The 22,975-nt window shown below is 37.7% G+C and overlaps 1 protein-coding gene across 1 annotated transcript; it reads right to left on the bottom strand.

Moving 5' to 3' along the window:
* Window positions 1-6,528: 6,528 nt before the first annotated feature.
* On the bottom strand, window positions 6,529-19,822 carry LOC127440171 (myosin heavy chain, fast skeletal muscle-like). Its single transcript, XM_051696622.1, has 41 exons — window positions 19,810-19,822; window positions 19,562-19,599; window positions 19,091-19,309; window positions 18,856-18,999; window positions 18,615-18,771; window positions 18,500-18,527; window positions 18,285-18,396; window positions 18,003-18,095; window positions 17,843-17,906; window positions 17,661-17,759; window positions 17,475-17,578; window positions 17,253-17,391; window positions 16,989-17,107; window positions 16,721-16,870; window positions 16,472-16,642; window positions 16,078-16,378; window positions 15,909-15,979; window positions 15,698-15,785; window positions 15,473-15,590; window positions 15,264-15,387; window positions 15,027-15,163; window positions 14,567-14,822; window positions 14,231-14,473; window positions 13,947-14,123; window positions 13,721-13,866; window positions 13,527-13,617; window positions 13,055-13,444; window positions 12,848-12,974; window positions 12,510-12,628; window positions 12,238-12,434; window positions 11,970-12,153; window positions 11,707-11,872; window positions 11,387-11,511; window positions 10,712-11,020; window positions 9,728-9,931; window positions 7,646-7,771; window positions 7,381-7,551; window positions 7,160-7,264; window positions 6,987-7,082; window positions 6,770-6,901; window positions 6,529-6,614 (listed from the first exon to the last, which is right to left on the bottom strand). The coding sequence occupies exons 3-41, from the start codon at window positions 19,295-19,297 to the stop codon at window positions 6,594-6,596; spliced, it is 5,811 nt and encodes a 1,936-aa protein (XP_051552582.1). The 5' UTR covers window positions 19,298-19,309; window positions 19,562-19,599; window positions 19,810-19,822; the 3' UTR covers window positions 6,529-6,593.
* Window positions 19,823-22,975: the final 3,153 nt, after the last annotated feature.

Raw genomic sequence — 22,975 nt, 5'->3', positions numbered from 1 at the left:
ATTTTTCCTGTACTACTTGTTTCTTGTGTTCGGGTAAGCGGTAGGGATGATTACGTACCACTACCCCTGGGGTTGTCTCGATGTGGTGTTCTATGAGATTATTGCGGCCTTGGAGAGGCAAGAAATTATTTTGCAACATCCGTACGTTGCAACGGCGAGAGGTGGTCTCCGCAAGGGACCGGGTGAACTGATTGGCTTTTAGACTCACCTGCGGGCCGAGCTCCTCCCTCTCCGGAACTACCGTCGCCAAGGATACTGGGACCGCCTCTCTCCATGGTTTTAGTAGGTTGAGGTGGTAAATTTGACGAGCCCCGCCCCTATCCGTACGCACTACCTCATAATCAACTTCCCCAACTTGCCGTGTGACCTCAAAGGGCCCATGCCACTTTGTGAATAATTTAGAGCTCGATGTGGTCAGTATTACAAGTACTTTATCTCCCGGTGCAAATTCCTGTAGCCAAGCTCCCCTGTTCTACAGCCGGGATTGACTTTCTTGTGCCTGTAGCAAATTCTCCTGTGATAGACACCCCAGTGTGTGGAGTATTTTTGTCTTCCAGTGCAACTTTCCAAACATACGGATATGGTGGACTCTTATTCTTCTGGAGAACTTTGGGGTTTTCTCTGAAAGGTAGATACTGGATATTGCCTCCAGCCCACCATTACATTTGCACCCCCTTCCGACCAATTCTAAATTAACCAAGAAATGTATGTTACAGTAGAGAAACCCTTCAAGACGCCCTTCCAAGTGGAGAACAAGCTACGCTTAGCATCAGTGAGGTATGTCTCAAATATAGACACACAAATATATCAGTGTATATATATCTTTGCAAATATTACATTTATAATAAATATTAAAATTACATTTTTCTTTAACATTCTCTAATGAAGGCGCTCCCTGTAATCAGACACGACAGAACCTGTGAAATGGCTCCATTCCAATAGACATCTGCTCAAGGGCTCAGTGGAAGAGCCTCTTTTCCTTACAATGGATGAAGAGGACAAGGAAAAGACCCTCAACAATCTCCTGGAACAAATCAGAAGCTTCCACAGAGCCCTTCACATTTCATTTTGTGTTCAGGGATGACATGGAGTTATTTTTGCAGGAATGTCATGACAAAATGGGTCTAAGACCAAATTGTACATTTGAGGAATTTTTATTTAATTATTTGTTGTATAAAGTTTGATTGTTTCTTTTAAAATTATGTTGCTGTTTGTTTGTTTTTTATTTTATTTTTTTAATAATAATAACTAGTTGTATTGTAATTATATTTTTATTGAAATGTTTTAGTTTTCATATAGAAAAGTGCATGCTGCACGTTCTTGGCTTTGGAATAAACGTTTATTTTGAATGTTGTGATTAAAGTATATTTCATATTAAATGCCCATAAGTTTCTTTAAGCATTATTTCTAACATCACGAACAGGAAATAATACTCACATAATACAATGAAAGGGATAACATTATACAATAATATTACAGAAGATTAATGTTTTAAAATGCTTATTGTACTGTACCTTACTGTATCATTATAACATATACATGTACGAACTGAAAAGTGGCCTTATTTAAAAGTATGACGTTTCGCATGTAATAAAAGAAAATTACGCTCCAAAACTGTAGGTGGCGCGACTCCGTTAAGAACGTATGCTCCGCCCCTCACTTCCGTTCTGTGGCTGCGGTTCTGGCGCTGCTGCTCTGAAACATTTGGTGCTGCGGGTCTGCAGCTGGATATATCTCGCTTTTCTGAAACGAGACAGCCTCGATGACGTATGCGGCCGAGAAATGCGTCCTCCGGAGGACGCAGCCTTCCAAACGAGACACAGCCATATCTGCCTGGCGTCTCAACCAGTTAGACACACCTATGTCAATTACTAGACAGCAGACGCAAAGTGGCTTAAATGTCATCTCAACGCTCATGACTAGGCTTTGTAGTTGTTTTATAAAACATTCACAAAAAAGGTTTCTGCAGCCATTCTTGACTTATTTAATTTTTAATCACAGATGTTTGAAATCTATAATGGCAGCGGTCATTTAGAGAAATTTAACAAACTTAAAGTTAATAAGTTAAACTGAAGTTAACAGATTGATAGCCAGACCCATGATTTTATTGTTAAATAATGAGAGAACCCTGCTGCTGTTAATGAGCCATCTGACCGTGTTGAAGCCATTATTACTTTTATTGATTTATTTTAAAACATAGGCCTATAGTTCAGTGGTGTAATATTTTAATATTCAGTTTAATTGAATGTGTTATATTTATTTTATTATGTTTATTGTTATTTGGAAGTAGACCGTGGTTGGGAGTAGTAGCCTACCTGTGCAAGGTAGATACGTCATAAAAAGAAACCGGCAATCTGTCGGGAGACGTGGGCTCGTTTCGAAGGCTGCAGTATACAATGCAACCTCCGGAGGACGCATCCTTCCAAACGAGACACAGCCGTGGAGTGGGTCAGACACTTCATTTGACGTTATTTTGTTGTATTAAAATAATAATCTTATAAGTAGATTTCGTTTTGTATTATCTTGAGTTTAATTTCAATCTATGATTCATTCATCATTTTCACTGCCGTTAATAAATAAGAACTTTTGCAACAACATCGGCTGGTGGAAGTGCGTTTGAAAACTAATCCACCTTCCATGCATGGCTTTTTGGAAGGCCGATCTGTGTCTCGTTTCGAAGGCTGCATGCTAGGTAGGACGCGTCATACGCCTCCTTTAAACAAGTCTCATTTAAACGAGATGGCCTTCCTAGGACAAATGAAACTTAACATGGTTGCTATGACAGCAGCCACTCTTTAGTGCTTTGAGTGAGAAGTCCCTCTGGAAGGGAATGTATGAGGTACATTTTAGGAGAGTTATAATGATGTAAAGAGAAAAGAAAATAGATTTTACAGGTGTACTTTTAGTCTAATACTTTATTTTAATTATATATTAATATAATTATACATATTATATACTCTGCACCCATCTACTGAGGTATTTTAACTTGGGAATTAACATTTGAATATCATATTTACGGACAAATTTGCCTCATTTTTTTGTTAGACGTTTCCGTTTTCATACTCAGTAAGCCATTTCAAGTCCGTCACATTGCTAAACCAGTAGGCTATATAAACTGTCACAAAAACAGTCATACAATTAATTTGGGATGTTATGAAGTGTATAATAGGCTACTCAATAACCATACGTACTGCACAGTTGAAAGCGTTCATGTCCCTTATTTTCTGCATGACTATTTCCAGGTATTGCAGATATAAACTACTGTATGTGTGTGGTTCTAGAAAGAAACAATAAGCCACTTTCCTTTGTATCTTTGTGTTTACTTAAATGTTATAAAGTGTTTTAACTAATTAGATAAACACTTACTTCTCAGGTAAATGGTTTTAACAAGAACTTTCAAGGTGGCCTTGCACTTTGGCACAGTAGCCTACATCTGCTGTCAGGAAATCCAAATCGACTTACTACCTGACCTAATTACAAACTCTCATTCAAATCGAAAAGGAGGCACTTTTATCTTAATGAAAATAATTTAAGTTATAAAACTGCAATCCAAATATTTTATTTTCATAGGCTACACAAAAAAAAAAAAAAAAAAAAATTACAAAGAAATAAGAGGATCCTTATCATGTTAAATAGTGGTAGCATAGAGTCTATGAGTTGGTAGGAAACCCCTTGGGCTTACAGAAATGGTTTAACCCTAGTGCTCAGCAGCCAATGGGAATTTACAACACTCATCTTTTCAAACTGGACAAGTGGCAAATGGCTCAGAAGTATGTGAAATTGATTTGATCACGTGTTGTTTACACGGTGACTTTTCACACGTAAACAACATGTAAACAACATGTAGACAACACGCTCCCAAAAATGTGTTAACATTTTCGTATATTTGAACTGCCTGGCATTCCAAACTTACACAATTACTTAGCCAGGTGTCAGATAACTAGCACAAAGATTTAGAGCTTGGTCCGGATTGAAATGTCCTTCAGTCTGGATCCAGACCGGACCCGCCTATTGAGTACCCCTGCCATAGTAACAGGAATTCAACAGACACTGGAGTGGAATGGCTGTCATACATGTAGAGATGCTGATTAAAGAAACATTTGAAGTGGTCTCTTGATTTTTATCTAGAGCTGTATATTGAGTTGTTCTCAATCGTATTTTTTTCTTTTCCGATTGATATCTTATTATTTCGTATTTAAAGTATTTTATACTCTAGGTAAGCACTATTAACTAGTAAGACAATGTGCTTGGTCTCTCTAATGCAAAAGGTTGTCACACCAAGTATGCATGTTAACTTCTACATAATGTTGACTGAACCATGCTAACCATATTACCACCAAATAAACAAATTTGGTGTAGGACCAGTTGATACTTCATTTGTTAACCAGCGAACTTAAAACAAATTCCAGCACCCGCTTGAGTTTTTACATACTCCACGAAGTGAGCTGGGATGTAAATATCTGTACTACAAAGGCAATTAGAATGTGTCCTCTTTCAAAATAAACCTATAACTAAATTTATCATTTAACTAACAAGCATAGAAAACATTACACACTTACAAAATATGAAAAATCACCTTCAACAATTTTTTAAGTTTGTGCGGTGTTGCAGTGTCATCTATCAATGTGATCACATGTCTCTGTCATCAGACTGATGATTTTCTTAAAAGTGCTCTATAATGTTTTCTAAAATTAGGATGGATTAGGGTAATGTGGGACACTGACTAATGTGGGACACCTAAGCTCCAGTGCATTTATCTCTTCTTTTACAACATTAAAGTGAACATGATTGGTGTTGAATCCAAGCAGGGGTGTCAAGTGATTGAAAGATTACAGATTGAAAGATTACAGATTGAAAGATTACAGATTTTCTTGTCCATCTGTAAATCGATTCCTAAATGCAATGTATTACAGACTACAGTGCCATCCCAGATTTCAGCACGAGCTGTCCCAGATTAGAAAATCCAAAAATTCTTAAATGATTTTGCACAAGGAACACGAAGATATGTGCCATTTTACCTTTGAGGACAATATCTGAATATTGTCTTCTGATTTAATAAGGGAACATCTTGGTGATTTCATAATGATATATGGTGTTGATATATTGTTTTGGCTTCATATGGAAATATGGTACACAAGTCAGAAATGCAAAAGGTGTCCCACATTACCCTAATCCACCCTATTGCATTTTCTCAGTATTTGAATATCATATTTTTCTATAAAATAACATTATGGATTTAGTGGCATGGAACACAGGAGTACAGAATGTTTTCATTTGAATTATGTTAACCACGAAACTTGATGATTGAGTTTTCTATGATGAGTCAGCCACTTGACTCCAGTAGTTTAATCCATGCCTTCTGAAGTGATCCAATCAGTTTTCAGTAAGTACAGACCAAAATATCACTATTTTTTTTCTCACTTTGGCCTTAAGTCTATCACTCACAGCCTCTGTGTCATTCTCATAAAAAAAAAATTCAAGACATTACATTACTGTGAATTAGGTCCATTCTCCCATCAAAGTTTGCAGGAAGAGCACATGTAAATGCGTTAAGCGGGAGATGCTTATATAAATACGGAGATGGTGCAAGGGTTCATAGAATAACAGTCTGCTTCCTGTAGTGGTATACATTTACTAATATTTTATATATTAAATATCTAATCCTGTCACATGTATTCTCTTACTCTCCAACCCTGACTGTACATTTACATTAATTTGTTATAAATTGCAGCTCAACATTGTATAATTGCATGTTGGTGTTTTCAGGTGGTGGGCTGTCGGATAAATCGTTTAGTTGCTTTACATAATAGAGGAGAGTTGCAATAAATGTGCAACTGCTGAATGTTTGGAAAAATGTTAATGTTCTTAATTACATATATTTCTGTTCTTAATTACAAGATACAATTCATCTTGGGGAACATATTTTTTTATGATTCTTTAAGCACCTGTGTTTTGCTATTGCTGTTTGATTTTATGCTTACAAATGTTTAATGAAAGGGTGTTAATTGGTACTTAATACATTTAAATTACTTAAAAGATTTTCATCAAAATATGCAATGAGTAATCCAAAAGCAATCAAAGAATAATCAGATTAGATCTGATCTGACCTAAAAGTTTAATCTAAAAGATTTTGTTACTGATTACAATTTAAGTTGTGCAATTTGTAATCAGTACCGGATTACATTTCAGAAGTTATCTGGAAATATCTTTATCTGCAGTCATTCACAAGCAACACAGACGTTGTACTTAATGATGACCTTCGTCATCGCTGGCAAACATGGGATGCATTTTGGAATTTCCTGCCCCAAACAAACACAATAGCCTCTCAAACTATGCACTCTCTCTACTATCTTGGAGTATGACTGGAAATGAGGCTCTTTGATCAAGTTGCCACCACTTTTTAAAGTGTTTAGTAACCTATTAAGACCTCTGTTCATGTCATAAAAAAGTCCATATTATGTGTATTAGAAGGAATTGTGTAATGTGTTCAGCTACAAATCAGTCAAGAGAAACTGAAGCTCAAAAGAAGTTGCTGTATTAAAGTTTTATTTAATGTAAGTTTGACATTTTTCAAAGACTTGTTTGAAAGGTTTTCACTCAGCTGACTCTTTGCTCTGGAAAAAGAAGAACAAATATATTATTAGGACAAAATTAAAGTTAAAATTGAGTAGGTATTAAACTAAAGCTTTAAAGCTGTGGCAAGTATGTTTTAAATACAGAAAGTAAACCTTTCAGTAAGAATCAGAATTGATATTTTCATTTAAATTACCTTTCCAGCATCACGGCTCTTGGCTCTTAGCTTGTTAACCTGAGACTCAGCGATGTCAGCACGCTCCTCAGCCTCCTCCAGCTCATGCTGTGTCTTCCTCAACTTAGAAAGATGAGTGTTGGCTTGTTCCTCCTGCAACATCAAATATATAGGTATACACTGCAAAAACAACAGTATCTAAAATTAGGTGTTTATAGTTCTCAAATGAGGTACTCACAGCTTCTTCAGCCTGCCTCTTGTAAGCCTTGACCTTCAGCTGAAGCTTGTCAACCAGATCCTGCAGTCTGTTGATGTTCTTCTTTTCCTCCTCAGTCTGCAGGTAATGCACATACATTAGACTAGAATATAATCAGAATTTTTTTCTTCTAAATTTTACACCAATTTCTTTACCTGGTAGGTGAGCTCCTTCACTCTCCTCTCATATTTGCGGACACCTTTAACAGCATCAGATCCACGTCTCTGTTCCGCCTCAACTTCAGTCTCAAGCTCACGGACCTAAATGATAGATATAATTTAAACTTATTTCACTCAAAGCAAACAGGCTTACGTTGTCTAACATAAAAAAGTCAGTATTACAGTATGACATACACTTCAAATAAAGGCAAGCTTACTCTGGACTCCAGTTTCTGGAGTTGTTTCTTTCCTCCCTTCATGGCCAGATTCTCAGCCTCATCAAGACGGTGCTGCAGGTCCTTCACTGTGACTTCCAGGTTCTTCTTCATCCTCTCAAGGTGAGCACTGGTGTCCTGCTCCTTCTTTAGCTCTTCCGCCATCATTGCAGCCTTTTGCAATTCACAAATTCCATAAATTGGCATTAGGTCTAAATATTTAAGTGTGCAGATTCTTTAGACGCTTCTTGAGTTGTCAATTACTCACATCAGTGATGGCCTTCTTGGCCTTATCCTCTGCATTTCTGGCTTCCTGGACAATATCATCAACTTCACCCTGGATCTGAACAAGGTCAGCCTCAAGCTTCTTTTTGGTATTCAGAAGACTTGTGTTCTACAAAATGGACAAGATCAGTGATTTTCTTTTTTGAAAAATGCTCTCAATTGGCCTCATTCATGTAAATATATGAAAAAAATTGGGAGTAATATATGCATAAAATGGAGCCCAGATTTGTTAGTAAAACGTGTGTATGTTAGTGAATTCCAAACATCCCTAAATGGAGCACGCGTGCATCTTCATTCACAATTATCATAATCCACGCCCCTGAGAACGCCATAAAAAGAAGGCTTCAGACTCGCTAGTAAATGAGAATAAGAAGGTTTTAACATCTATGTGAACAGTAATAAAAGTTGTTTTATTTTTTATGGAGTGCTTTCACATCATAAAATATTGATTTAGCAAACACTTGCATGTTTGTTCTAAAAAGTGAGGAACTTACAATCATTGCATGCTTTTGCTGTCATCGGAGGTTCTTTTGTGAATTAAACAGTCCAAGAGGTCAATAAAAACGGTTTCGGTTTGGATGTCCACCACCATCAACCTTCTCTGGTTCAGTTGAGCACATCGTCATCATCATTGGTGATTGTAACAGTGATATACTTCCCTTGCAACAGGAAAAATCTTTAAAGAAATCGATAGAATGCCTGAAGAAGGTCTTTGACCGAAACGCTGTAAGATATTACAGATGTAAAGCTATACAACAGTGTGTGGGCTTGCTCTTTTTTTCCCTTTGTTGTATTGTGTATGCACCTGAACACGATTTACCGATTCCTACACTAAATTATGAAACCTAAATTATAGAGTTCATCTCAAATTGACAAGGGTTATTAAAAAAAAATCCAGCCAATAATGTTAGAGGGCTTTATTTATTTATTTATTTATTGAGAAAATCAAATGCAAACTGCATCTTTCCGTGAAACTTACACCCCATGTCAAGTAACTCTATGGTCCAAAAGGCATATTTAGGCAGTATAAAAGTAATCCACATGACTCCAGTTGATCAATTAATGTCTTCTGAACCGAATCGATATGTTTGTGTAAAATTAAATTGATAATTAAAACTTTATAAACTTTTAAAATATCACTTCCTGCCTGCAGTTGACGCATGACGTTACTGTCGCGTGATGTAAGCGCAATGGCGCATTCACGCAACAAAACGTAAACATACGCTTTGGTTAGAACAGAGGAATGAACATCGCCCGAGAGTTATGTAATTTCAAACAGCAATCCAGCGTTGGCCGGAAGCAATGATTTAAAATTAAAAATGTTTTAATTATCAATTTGTTTCTTACACAAACCTATCAATTTGCTTCAGAAGACATTATTTGATGGACTGTGGTGTGAATTACTTTTATGCTGCCTAAATATGCCTTTTGGACCATCAAACAGCCAGCAGCCTGATGGCACCCATTTGCTTGCATTGTATGGACAAATAAAGCTGAAATGGGCTAATAAAATTCTTCATTTCAGTTCTACTGAAGAAGGAAAGTCATACACATATAGGATGGCTTAAAGCAGGGGTGGGGAACCTTTTTTTGCTTTTCAACTTCTTTCTCAAATGGCCTCGCGGCCCGGGTAAAATGGTCTCGCGGACCTTATATGACACTGAGGCCTCACGTTCCTCACTCCTGGTTTAAAGGTAAGTAAATCATGAGAGAATTTTCATTTTTGGTTGAACTAATTCTTTAATTTCACTCATTTAAATATTAGTACATTTTTTCATTACTTATTTAATTTTACTTCTATCAAAATGTAGTCATGGCAGTTTGTCTGAAGGAACACAACACGTTCAGATGTCTTGCGCACGATTTACACATGATCGGGAGTAGGTGTAAATTTTGTTCGTACCGACTAACGTTTTGAAAATCCAAAAACTTTCTTGAATCCGAAAACTTGCATCAGACTAGCTTTATGAACAATGAAGACAAATTAATTCTGCTCGTGTTTCATGAATGAGGCCCAATGACCTTAATTTCATTGTACAACAAAACAACAACATTATTCTCTTACTTGAGAGTGCAGAAGTCCAACACGCTCACTGGCGTCCACCAGCTCTTGTTCAGCCACTTTGCGGCCTCTCTCTGTCTGCTCCAGAGCAGCTCTCAGCTCCTCAATCTCAGCCTGCATCAGAGTGTTTCTGCGCTCCACCATGGCCACCTGCTCTTTCATGTCTTCCTGTCCTCTCAGGGCATCATCAAGGTGCAGTTGGGCATCCTGTAAACAACAATTTTTTGAGAGCTCCCTGATTAGTTTTTTGCTTAAAATTTTGCTCTGCATTCTCATTTATTTACATACTTGTACAACTGAAAGCAAGGCCGGATTAATCATATGGGCAATTGGGCATGTGCCCAGGGGCACAACAACTAGGGGGGCACCACTCTACGGCATTTTTGTCTTAGGTATGTTTTGATTTCAATGGTTAATAAAGTTTTTCAGTATCATTAATCAGGTGTAAATTATTATCCAGAGGCCCAGACCACAACCAAAATAGAGCATAGACTTGCCACGTGGTACATGTTCCTTTCCTCAGTGGATAGAATAGGCTAATCACAGCCATTTATTATTACTGGTGAGGATATTATTAAAACTTTTATAGATACTGCTGAAGCGGATTTACATTCACAGGTATGGATCCTTGCAATTATCATTTTTATTAAAAAATGACTATCCATTGTAAAATTGTCTCAAGTTAGAAATAAAATGTGCTGAGATTTAAATGCAGATGAATGGAGGATTCAGCCTTCTGAGCTGTCAAGCACCCTCTGCAGGAATTAAAGGTTGTGTCTCGTAGGACACCCTCAGTGGGTGACAACATTTGTAATTTCGATCTGTTCCTCACACAAAACTACCGTTTGAATATAGAAAAAAAAATTAATATATCACATGAGTCATATGGAGTATGGAATGAAGGTGAATGACTACATAAATTCATGTCCAGGGACACTCAGGAGTCTTAATCCAGCCCTGACTAAAAGACAGAGAAAGGTCACATACCTTGAGTTGTCCCTGAACATTCCTCAGCTGTTTCTGGGATTCAGCAGCCTGGCGATTGGCATGGCTCAGCTGAATCTCCATCTCATTAAGATCTCCCTCCATCTTCTTCTTGATTCTCAGGGCATCATTCCTGCTCCTGACCTCAGAGTCCAGAGTGCTCTGCATGGACTCAATGACTCTCTGGCTGTTCCTCTTGATCTGCTCCATCTCCTCATCCTTCTCTGCAAGCTTCCTGTCGATCTCACCCTTGACCTGATTTAGCTCAAGCTGGACACGAAGAATCTTGGACTCCTCATGTTCCAGGGTGCCCTATAGAAGATGATATAAAACAATATTTTAGAAGAAAAAAAGATAATTAATTGACACTGCAGTAGAGCTGCACAACATGGAGGAAAAATGTAATATGTGATATATTGGATGATGTGATATGCAATGTGATAATCATATAATGACGGCACAGAACATTGGAATCCCCATCGCCCAAATACACTGAAGTTAACATAATTTTTTTAAGTATTACAATAATTCAGTTATCGCAAACCCCTGCAATCATGTATACGGCGAAATGTACATTTGTGATATTTTAATAAATGCAATATATTGTGCAGCCCTGCACTGCAGTAAAGGGGTTTTATTGAGAATAACCACAAATAATACTGATCTCCTAACATTTACCTCAGCCTCCTCCAGTGCGGTCTGAATCTCAGCCTTCTCTGTTTCCACTGATTTCTTAGCCTTTTCAAGCTCATGAATGCTCTTACCAGTCTCACCTAACTGCTCTGTCAGATCTGAAATCTCCTCTACAGAAGAAAGAAATGATATCTGTATCATTATGAACATTCATTAAAGCATCAATCATGTGTATTTACTAAATCAATATACAGTATTTAATGGAAACTTGCTAAATGTTTACTTCTATAATTCCTAAATTAGAATTAGAAAATTTAGCAACATAAAACACTGAAGTTCTTCTAATTCAACAATTTCCTGCTTACGCTGCAGATTCTTGTTTTCTCTCTTGAGTGTCTCCAGCTGATCCAGAGTCTCCTCATAAGAGTTCTTCATCTTGAACAGCTCAGTGCTGAGTGAGCGAGCCTCTTTCTGGGCACCTTCCAGCTCTGCCTGACCTTCCTCATACTTCTGCTTCCATTCTGCCAGAACCTTGGGTAGAGACATTTCAGGGTCATGTTAAACTATTATGACTCAATTTAGCTTGTAAGAGAAATGATCATGACACAGAATGAGTCAAATTGATAACCTTGTCAAAGTTCCTCTGCTTCTTGTCAAGGTTGGCAGCCAAAGCATTGGCTCTTTCCACATCAATCATGAGGTCCTCCACTTCACCCTGGAGTCTCTGTTTGGTCTTCTCCAGAGAGGCACATTTGGAGTTCACTGCCTCAATTTGTTCCTCTGCCTCTTGCAGACGTTGAGCCAGCTTCTTCCTGTTAAGGAGCACACATTATCTTACACTCGGTGGAACATAATGGTTGTGAGAATAAAGAGTATTTCTGATCGAGTGTCCATACTTGGCTTCTTCAAGTTCCTCTGTGCGCTGGATGGCATCAGTTTCATATTTGGTCCTCCACTGAGCAACCTCACTGTTTGCCTTAGACATTCCCCGCTGCAGCTCAGCCTTTGCCTCCTGCTCTTCCTCAAACTGCTCGCGGAGCAGGTCACAGTCATGACGGGCTGACTGCACTGCATGGGCCAGAGCATTCTTGGCCTAGGATGCAAAGTCATGCTATGAGCTTTACTCTACTGTGGCAAATATGTGGTCACAATGATTATGCTGTATTACCTTCACTTCCTCTTCAATCTGCCTCTTAAGCTCCTCAATTTGTTGAGTGAAAGCTTGTTTGCCTCTTGTGAGCTGAGAAATTAGAGCTTCCTTTTCCTCCAGCTGACGGCCAAATTCACCTTTTCAGATTTAGATTCACTGTGTCAGATCTATATCAGTCAATCTGTATCGGTTAATTTTTAACAAACTCTATGGAGGCAAGTTTTTAGTAATCAGTATGTTTGCTTCTTCTAATAAGCCTTTGTTAGAGTCAGAAAATAAATGCAGAATTATCTTAGTATACTATATTCAATAATTCTCAACATACTATTAATATGTTAACAATTATATTCTGTTACCATTTTCAGTTTGAAGTCTTGCTCTTTGAGCACTGATGTCATTTATCTGACGAACATTCTCATCATTCTTGGACTTTATTTCACTAAGTTGGTCCTCAAGTGTGCGGCACATCTTCTCAAGATTGCCCTGCAAATACAAAGTCGTTAGATATTTAAAACATCTTACACAATCATTGGATATATTTCTTTGGAAACACAATTCTCAACCTTTGCTTTGGCAACGGCCTCCATGTTGCTAGAGAGATCATCAATCTCCATTTTGTATTCGCTCTTCTCCTTCTCAAGCTTCTGCTTGACGCGCTGGAGGTTGTCAATTTGCTCTCCCAGCTCAGCCACGCTGTCAGCCTGCTTCTTGCGGAGGGCAGCAGCAGTGGCTTCATGCTGGAGGGTGGCCTCTTCAAGATCACGACGCAGCTTTTGGAATTCAGCCTCACGCTTCTTATTCATCTCGATCTGAGCAGCAGTTGCTCCTCCAGCCTCCTCAAGCCTCTCACTGATCTCCTCAAGTTCCCTGGAGAGATCAGCTCTCTGCTTCTCCACCTTTGCACGAGCAGCACGCTCAGCCTCGATCTCTTCCTCCAGTTCCTCAATGCGAGCCTACAGGGACAAGTAATTAATGAACTTCTGATCTTGATTTTTAAATACAATTAACAATGTAAAATAAGAGTCTAACAAATACCTGAAGCTCCTTGATCTTCTTCTGGAGTTGAGCTCCAAGAGATTGTTCATCTTCAATCTTGCTGAGAAGCTGGCTTGTTTCAAAGTCTTTCCTGTGGGAGTTCAACAATAACTTGTTTGTAAAACAATAACATAGATAACAACATAACACAAACATAACAACAGAAGTTCTAAAGATTTGATGTTTTTAATTACTTCTTCAGTTTCTCCTCTGATTGCTGCTTGTCATTCTCCAGGTCCATAATAGACTCCTGGGCCAATTTGAGGTCTCCTTCAAGCTTTCTCTTGGCTCTCTCAAGGTCCATGCGGAGCTTTTTCTCTTGTTCAAGTGAACCCTCAAGCTATGAGAAAACAATATATAAATGTTCAAAGCAAAAATGTACATTTAGTGAATTAAAGACATATTGAAATAGTAACTCACATCATCAACTTGTTGCTCAAGCTTTGTCTTGGCTTTGGTCAGGGTGTTGACTTTGTCCTCCTCTGCCTGGAGATCATCCAGAGTCTGCTGATGTGCCTCTTGGAGGGCTTTCTTCTCCTTTGTAAGTTTAGCAATGCTTTCATCCTGTGCTGCCATTTCCTCAGTCAGGTTCTTGACCTGTGTGATTTTTGGTACCAAATTATCTTATATTTTTCAATGTATATTCTATATGAAAATATAAAGGCATAAATACAATTGAATGTTAAACCAACTCAATCTCAAACCTTATTTTCAGTGGCATGTTTCTCCTTTTCTACTTTAGCCAATGTGAGCTCGAGGTCATCAATGTCTTTCTTCAGCTCAGAGCACTCATCCTCCAGTTTCCTCTTCTTGGCTGTGAGTTCAGCATTGATTTCTTCCTCATCCTCCAGTCTCTCAGTTGTCTCTTTGAGTTTAGCTTCAAGCTGGATTTTGCTCTTGATCAGACCCTCACACCTCTCCTCCGCATCTGAGAGATTCTCAGCTTCCTGATAGGAAAAGGATTTTATATATTATTGTTAAAATGATGTATCATTTTTAAATGGAACCAAATTTCAGTAAATTCATCAATGTACACTCACAGAGGCTACTTGAAGCTGCAGATCATTCTTCTCTTGCAGCAGTGCTACCATCTTTTCCTCAAGCTCCTTCTTTTTGGCTTCAGCCTTGACAAGATCTTCTTTGCATTTTGCAAAGTCCTCTTTCATGGTTGCCAGCTCCTTCTCAGTCTCAGCACTCTTTAGCAGAGGCTTAATCTTGTAGTAAACCTTCATCCATGGCCAGTGTTTGACATTCATGAATGAGCGAATGTTGTATTGGATTGTGTAAATGGACTCCCTGTGAATAATTGGTCATTAAATGTCATAAATATCATAATTTATAACACTGCTCTCTGGAATACTCTATTCTGATAGGTCAATAGTGCCATCTAGTGGTGTAATATTTCTCAATAATGACCGCACATCCGGGGATTATGTGATCGGGTTAGGCTATTTTGTGATAACGACTGACTGACTGTACATTATCCCTTACATAACTCACCTCCTTTCCATCATCTTCACAAACTCCCTCCTCATCAGGTAACCACGGCAGAGAGCCTGAGTCATTGTAACCAGAGAAGCCAGTTTCTCATCACGCATCTCCTCAAGAGTACCCAGAAGACCAGCTTTAAAGAACACCTGAATTCATGCACAATAATGCAGAGTTTGTTTAAATCATAGCTGAAAACCCACAGCATGGTTATTGAATTTTTGAATTGTTGTAATGCAGAGTGTAAACCTTTGTGTGCCCAAATCTATACTGGTCATGATCAACATCGATGGATCCCAGGAGTTTCTCACAAGCTTTCTTGTTGTCCATAAACTGTCCCTCAGGGATAACACTGGCATTCAGCACCTTGTATCTGTGAAAAAAAATATAAAAATGCTTCATATCTTTTCATATCTTAAGAGAAGTCTCAGAGGAAATGGTATTTTAGTCATATTTACCTCTGTTTGAAGTCACCATAGAGGATTCTGCTGGGGAAGCCCTTTCTGCAGATTCTGATGCCCTCCAGTACACCATTACACCTCAGCTGGTGAATAACCAGGAAGTTCTCCATGAGACCTATAAAGAACAATTAACATCTTGAGCTCAATACATGAGCATTTTACATGTCTATTATCATTTATTTTGATAATGTCAGAATATCTGTAAGTCTTTCATTACTTTACCTGGAGTCTTGGACTCATTGGGAATCAGACAACGCACAAAGTGAGGATGAGTGCTCCTCAAGTTGGTCATAAGCTTGCCCAAGTTCTCCTGTGGGGAAAAATAACAAACAAAACAAAACAAAAACAAAAAAACGGTTCTGACTTTTTTCTTTCTTTTTTTTTTAAACTAATTAATTGTTGTCGTATCAATTTCAACATCCTCTGTACATACCCTGAACTGGGAGGATACAGTCTGCATGGAGCCACCCTTCTTCTTGCCTCCCTTTTTGCCACCACCAGTTTCTTCAAAATCATTGAAATAATTAGTCAAATTGCCATTTCAAATAAGCTAAATCAATCCTTCTGTATTTTAAATATGCACTTGTATTGAATACACTTACCCTCAACAACAGGTGGGTAGAGAGTAGCCAGAAGTTTGACAGAAGATTTCTGGTACAGTTGCACAACAGACTCATTCAGTGGATCCTTGTTCTTGTCCAACCAGCCAACAATGTTATAGTCCACGGTTCCAGCATAGTGAACCAGGGAGAAGTGGGCCTCAGCTTTGCCTTTGGCAGGCTTTGGTTTCTGGAAAGCAGCACACTTGCCAAGGTGCTGATCATACAGTTTGTTCTTGAAGGAAGTGTCTGTAGCCTTGGGGAACATGCACTCCTCCTCAAGGATGGAGAAGATACCCATGGGCTATTTGTAAATAAATAAAGAGTATTACTTAAAATCACAGATTTTATGTGTGGAAAATAGGGAAAATTAAGAAGTTTATAAACTAGTAAAAACCTTCTCAATGAGCTCAATGCAAGCAGCCAAGTCCATGCCGAAGTCAATGAACTCCCAAACAATGCCCTCCTTCTTGTACTCCTCTTGTTCCAGCACAAACATGTGGTGGTTGAAGAACTGTTGCAGTTTCTCATTGGTGAAGTTGATGCACAGCTGCTCCATGCTGTTGAACTGGAGAGAATAAAACATTCACTGAACACTGAATTTATGTCAACTTGCATTCAGATTAGATAAAAGAATAACTCTTACATCAAAGATCTCAAAGCCAGCAATATCCAGCACACCAATGAAGAACTGTCTGGCTTGTTTTGTGTCCAACATCTGGTTGATACGAATGACCATCCACAAGAACATCCTCTCATATATAGACTTGGCCAAAGCACTAACAGAGTTGTACACCTGTGTATAAAATACACTGTAATTTTTATTCCTCTGCTTTTGCAATAATAGTCAGATTCACTCATAATTTTTAGGTTTAACATTTACATAGCGGGACATACTGTATGTTACTACATACCTGTGGCACGGTTTGACCTTTGGTCACAAATTCATTTCCGACCTTGACTCTGGGGTAGCACAAAGCCTTCAGCATATCAGCAGAGTTCAAGCCCAAAAGGTAAGCGACTTTGTCAGCCTCTGCAATTTTTTGTTAAAAATTCAAAAATTAATTTTTCTTGCCCTGAACAATATGGGAAAACTCTTTCTTCTTGACAAATAGAAAGGGACCTCTCGATCAAAGCATTCTTAAATGTGATAACACATTAACACTATTTAATCTCACCCTCAGTGCCATCAGGCTCAGCCTGCTCCTCACGCTGCTTCTGCTTGAACTTCATGTTACCATGATGCAGCACAGCTCCAGTGAACTTGTAGATGCCCATCTTCTCCTCAGCACTAAAGCCCAGAATGTCAATAGCAGTCTGGAAATTACAAAAAAATAAAAATGAGCAACAGCATCTGCCATATTTACATGGAATATGTCAATGATCAAACAACAACTCACGTCAGTAGCAACCAGCTCTTCTTTATCATCAATGCTTGCCACTGTGATCTGACCCTGACTGCACATGGGGAAGTCATAGGGGTTGGTGGTGATGAGCGTCATTTCTGTAAAATACGCAGAGCATTTATGATTTTACAATATTATTTTGCTTTTAAAAATACCTTTGAATAAAATGTGTACACCTACCAATCAGCTCAGGCTTATGATTGGTCATCATCTGGTAGAAGATGTGGTAGCCTCTCTCATCTGGAAGCTGAAAAGACACTCTAGACTTCTCCAGCAGATCTGTTGAGAGAATGCAATGAATTCATGTTCTGAAGAGTGATAGAAAAATATGCAGATTGATGAATTAAAGCATGTCCACCTACAGGTCTCAATATCAGCACTAGCCAGTTTTCCACTTGTGCCGAAGTGAATTCTGATGAATTTACCCTGTTTAAAACAAAATAACAGTGTTGTTACTGCACAAAAGAATAATCCAGCACAATTTACCAAGTGTACTGTATAAATATAAACTGATGCACTTACAAAACGAGAAGAGTTGTCATTTCTCACAGTCTTGGCATTACCATAAGCCTCTAGCAGAGGGTTAGCAGCAATGATCTGGTCCTCAAGAGATCCCTGTGTTGTGTGAAGGGTTTTCATTTATTTAATGTTCATGTCTAAATATTGTCAGGAAGCTTTTTTTTTTTTTCACAAATCAGGTTTTTACTAATCAACTGTGAAAGTCGAATATAATAATTATATGTTATATAAGATTAATTAAAAATAGCATTTTTTACATACATAGGTATGAACATAGTTTAATACCTGCATTTTGCCAGGAGTTTGCTCTTTCTTCTTCTCACCCTGCACTGCAACTGTGGCAAAGTACTGGATGACACGTTTTGTGTTCACAGTCTTTCCAGCCCCAGATTCTCCACTGGTTTATGAGAGATAATTAGACAGAAGATGATCAGACATGTGCAAGTTCTATAAGAAGAAAATATAACTGTTCTTAACATCTCATAACAATTGATACATACGTAATCAGGACAGACTGGTTCTCTCTGTCTGTAAATTCAAAGGTAATAATGTTTAAGTAATTGTTTAATAGAAACTAAAATCCATAATTCCACCTTGTTTAAATCTAGATCTTACCAGTAAGCATGAACTGATAGGCATTGTCAGAGACAGAGAAGATGTGGGGTGGGGCCTCCATACGCTTTTTGCCTCTGTAGGCAGCCACCACTTCTGCATCATACACTGGGAGCCACTTGTAGGGGTTCACAGTAGCACAGAACAGTCCAGAGTAGGTCTGAAATGAGCAGAGAAGTGGTCAGATTACAGCAGCACAGTCAAAGCCAATTTGAATGCTGTTTTTCTTTGCTTCTTAACTTACGTAAATCATCCATGCTGCATAACGCTCTTTGAGGTTATACAACACAGAGGGTTCATTGAGATGGGTCATCATGGCCATGTCCTCAATCTTGTCAAACTTGGGAGGATTCATTGGGTGGACATCATCCTCCTTAGCAACTCTCTCCTATAAAAGTCATCCAGAATATAAGACCAGAGAATATATGCAATGAGTAATGTATTGAGCATTTAGTTTACTAGGAATATGGAAAATTCACCTCCTTAGTGTCAAGCACAATAACGGTGACTTTGCCACCATCTCTGCTCTTGATTGTTCCTTTGACGTACAGCTCTTTAGCATCAACCACATAGCAAGCAGTCTTGGCATCAAAGGGCTTGTTCTGAGCCTCAATTCTCTCCTTCTCAGGCTTACGGAGGTAAATGGCAGCCTTGCCATAAACGGCCATCTCCGCGTCCGTACTCATGGTGGCGGCTTACTGGGAAAAAAAAAAAAAAAGTCTGATGGTAATGATAAATGTCTGATTAACTCTGACATCAAGATGTTCTATCTTTGTATATCTAATGCCCCACAACTGTAAGAAATTCACAAATATAGTTTTATTTCTCCATGCGTGTGATCAAAAAGAAAGACTCACTGAAAATAGAATAAGCTACATAAACACACACACAGAGATGTCTATACACCAACTTATTCAACACTCATTACATTAATAGGGATATCCGCCTACCTTCCCTCTTCTTGAGACCAGATGAAATGTTTTCAGCCCTGCAAAATAATTCCATTAGAGTTAAACATCCATGATTATCCAAATGATGAATTTTATGAACACAGAGCATTTTTTATTGATACTGCTTCATTACAATCTAAACTGGAACCTAGTTGTATGATCAGTTATCTTGTTTTGCTTCCCCTGTAGGTTTGAAGTGGTTAACAACGATCTAAGTGTCTGCCAACATCCACTGCAAATCAACTTACCACCAGCTGGAGCTCCAGTCTCCTATAGGGCTGATCATGTCCTCCACCACTCTTATATCAAGATAAACTTGCACACTTAGCAGGTACTAAATATGGAGAGGCATTAGAGTTTAAATTACTGTATATAGAAGCTGTCCTTCCACAGAATGTCCATCCCAAGAATGGATATAACAGCCATATTAGAAACCAGTTCCAGAAAAAGCAGTAAAGAAATTGTTTTAAATATATCAGATAGAATCATAATCAGTGGATCATTTAAATATATATTGTTCTTACAGCGTATTGATAAAGGAATACCATGGATTGTATGTTTCAGGAATAAGTTTTTTTCAGATGGAACTTGAACAACAATACAATGTAATAAGGACATGTATGCTTATACTCGTTATGATTCTCCTGTTTTTCATAACAGACATATCTTGCATAAAACAAAAACATATTGAGTTAAATTCATGACAAGCTGACCTGTGCTTCTTTCATAGCATTTCTATTTATGCCATGGCAAGCTGATGCATTATGTGAGGGCATACTGCCAAACAGACGGGGTGGGAATTGACTATCATTATAACCCATGCTGACAGTCACTTTTCCTGAGTTCATGGAGAAATTAGCCACATGGTGTGTTAACAAAGTCTTAAGTGTACGTTAAAATGATTTCCTTTATAACTAGATTAAACCGTCCATTTGATAAACTACCTCAATTATTATAATTGTTAAAAAATGTATAAAGTACGGTTAGGGTCAGTAATATACCTGTGTTACTTTTCTTTTCTTTATTATGTTCTTTCCTACCTGTCTTTTTCCACTCTCCCTCCACATTGAGCAGGATGAAAAGTTGGTCCTGCCACAGGTGGCGTCAATATGTTTCAGTCAACAGCAGCAAGGGGTTCGAGAGGCAAGTCAGTCGTTCATAGCAGCAATGCAGTTCCAACAAAAATGTCATTGTTGTAGCAGACATGACTGTATCCATTTTGCATTGCCTACTTAACCCCTAATTCCGATAAAGTGACCAGTCTACTTTTTTACAGGTTGCACAAATTGTTACAATTACAAAATGGGTTAGATCCGTGAGCTATATACAAGCCATATAAAATGTACACATTGCGAATTCATGAAAATTAAAACATTTATGGTTAAATTCCGCGATTAGCATAACGCAATGAATATGCATTTAATAATTTATTAAGTTATTAATTAATTGCAAATACAGTACAATGGAGCAAGGCCCTCCGGGTTAAAAGGCACTTTTGATTTGATTTACTCCCAAACCTCTAAACAGCAATAACAAATACCACAGTACTTTCCTGAACACGTTTGCCACTATGCACTGCAAAACATACCTGATCCGTGATATCATGCGTGTAATGTCTAAAGCTTGATTTTGAGGATCTAATATTTAATCATTTTTAAAATGTTAAAAATGTATTTTGCTAAAGTGACACATCGAGCTGCAGAGGAAAATTACACAACCCAATTTGTCAAAAGTACGCAGGATTTTATATTAAACACTCATCAGGTGCTTTGGCAAATTGCTTGGTTGTACTGTTCGTTTTTAATGCTCTTGAGATTTGTTTTTGCCCTGAAACTGTTAATATTTTACATTTATGTGACTATTTCCATTTGTAAAACAAGTTCTAATGTTGCATTCTATGCAGCTAGGAACAGTCAAAAATATTTTTGTCTATTTTTAGGATTTACGCATTTCAATTTCATAACAAAATTCCATCAAATCAAATTGTGTAATGTTTGACATCCTTAAAGGAGCAATATGTAACATTGACATCAAGCGTTTAAAATGGTCACTGCAGTCCAAATTCAAATATTGGAGAGAGTTGTCTCCCCCGCCCCCTCTTCCCCAGACTCGAAGCTCACACTGGTTGCCAGGTTGAGGACACGCCACAGGAACGAACAAAATGACAATGGCAAGCGACGAGACTTACTCTATAAGTTGATCGGCTAATGTATACGTTTGAAATGTTTTTATTGTTTGCAAATTATAAACCATCTCATGTGGATTTTTTTAATAACTTTCTCAATGTTAGCTAGATGTATTGCTGACTTCCATGGCTGCAGCGCGCTGTGTATGCCCGCTAACTTGTTTCAAATCTGGCAACCCTGGGTGTCGAAATACTATTGGGAAATGGGCAGTGAGCGGGACCACACAGGCCAAAACACAAACAGAAATTCTGGCCCGGATTGGACATTTCAAATTAGAATATTCTGGCTGTAGCATTGTTTTCGGAGAAGCCAGTATAATTTAGCATGTTTCGTAAATCTCTGATAACATATTATGATAATTGTATGCTTCAGTACAGTAAATATATTACATATTGCACCTTTAAATTAACAATTCTTAAATTATGTAGTTTATTTTATCAAAGATTACTCAATTCAGTTTAATGGAATGTTGTTATTAAATTGAAATACATAAATTATATACATAAATCTTATATATATTTAGCAAAAGTCAGAATTACTTTTTTCAAAAAAGGGAGGAAACTTGGAAACTCGTGCAGAAATCAAGTCTGATTTCAGTGATTTCACAAACATAGGCTATTTATAGTTTGGGAAATTTACAAAGTTAATGATAAACATTCACTTTTAATCAAATAAAAAGCATAAATCAGTCAAAATTCGTACATTACATAATAATTATGTAATTATTTAAAAACTTGATTATCAAACATTTGCAGAGACAGGTGTGTAAAATAATTTTAAAATATACTCTATTTTTTGTTATTACAAAGAATACTCTATTCTGATTGGTAAGTGGCACCATCTAGCGTTCTGATATTTCAGAGTAACAACCGTACATCCAGGTATTAAGACATATCAAACTGGTTATCCGGGTATTGCGAGAAATATTTCCTGCTTCTACTGTCACTTTACAATCTGAAATTCTAAACTTAAAATCAACTTAAAGAAATAAATAATGTTTCATGTCCATTTATTTGTTTATTTGGCAAGCAGTCTTATATTAAGCTGGATAATGAGCAGTCAGATGGTCATTATTTACAAAGTGAACACCAACAGAACTCCAACGCAAACCGGAGTTGGAATTCAGCTGTTCAGCGATTTCTTTCTTCTCACATAATTACATCATTTCAATGCAAATCTATATTTTATGTCCATTTATATATTTATTTGGTTAGTAGCCATGTAATAA

Source organism: Myxocyprinus asiaticus, chromosome 4, assembly GCF_019703515.2.
Source record: "Myxocyprinus asiaticus isolate MX2 ecotype Aquarium Trade chromosome 4, UBuf_Myxa_2, whole genome shotgun sequence".
NCBI classification, from domain to species: Eukaryota; Metazoa; Chordata; class Actinopteri; order Cypriniformes; family Catostomidae; genus Myxocyprinus; species Myxocyprinus asiaticus.
Note: the sequence above shows the minus strand (reverse complement) of the source record. Positions and strands in the feature narration are given on the sequence as shown.

What these genes read in the sequence shown, in the direction of transcription:
- LOC127440171 (XM_051696622.1), bottom strand. Translation starts at nt 19,297, where the DNA reads ATGAGTACGGACGCGGAGATGGCCGTTTATGGCAAGGCTGCCATTTAC. An exon ending in ATGCAGCATGGATGATTTAC is followed by an intron (nt 18,772 to 18,855) that starts GTAAGTTAAGAA and finishes TGCTCATTTCAG; the next exon opens with ACCTACTCTGGACTGTTCTG. An exon ending in GTGAAGATGATGGAAAGGAG is followed by an intron (nt 14,823 to 15,026) that starts GTGAGTTATGTA and finishes AATTATTCACAG; the next exon opens with GGAGTCCATTTACACAATCC.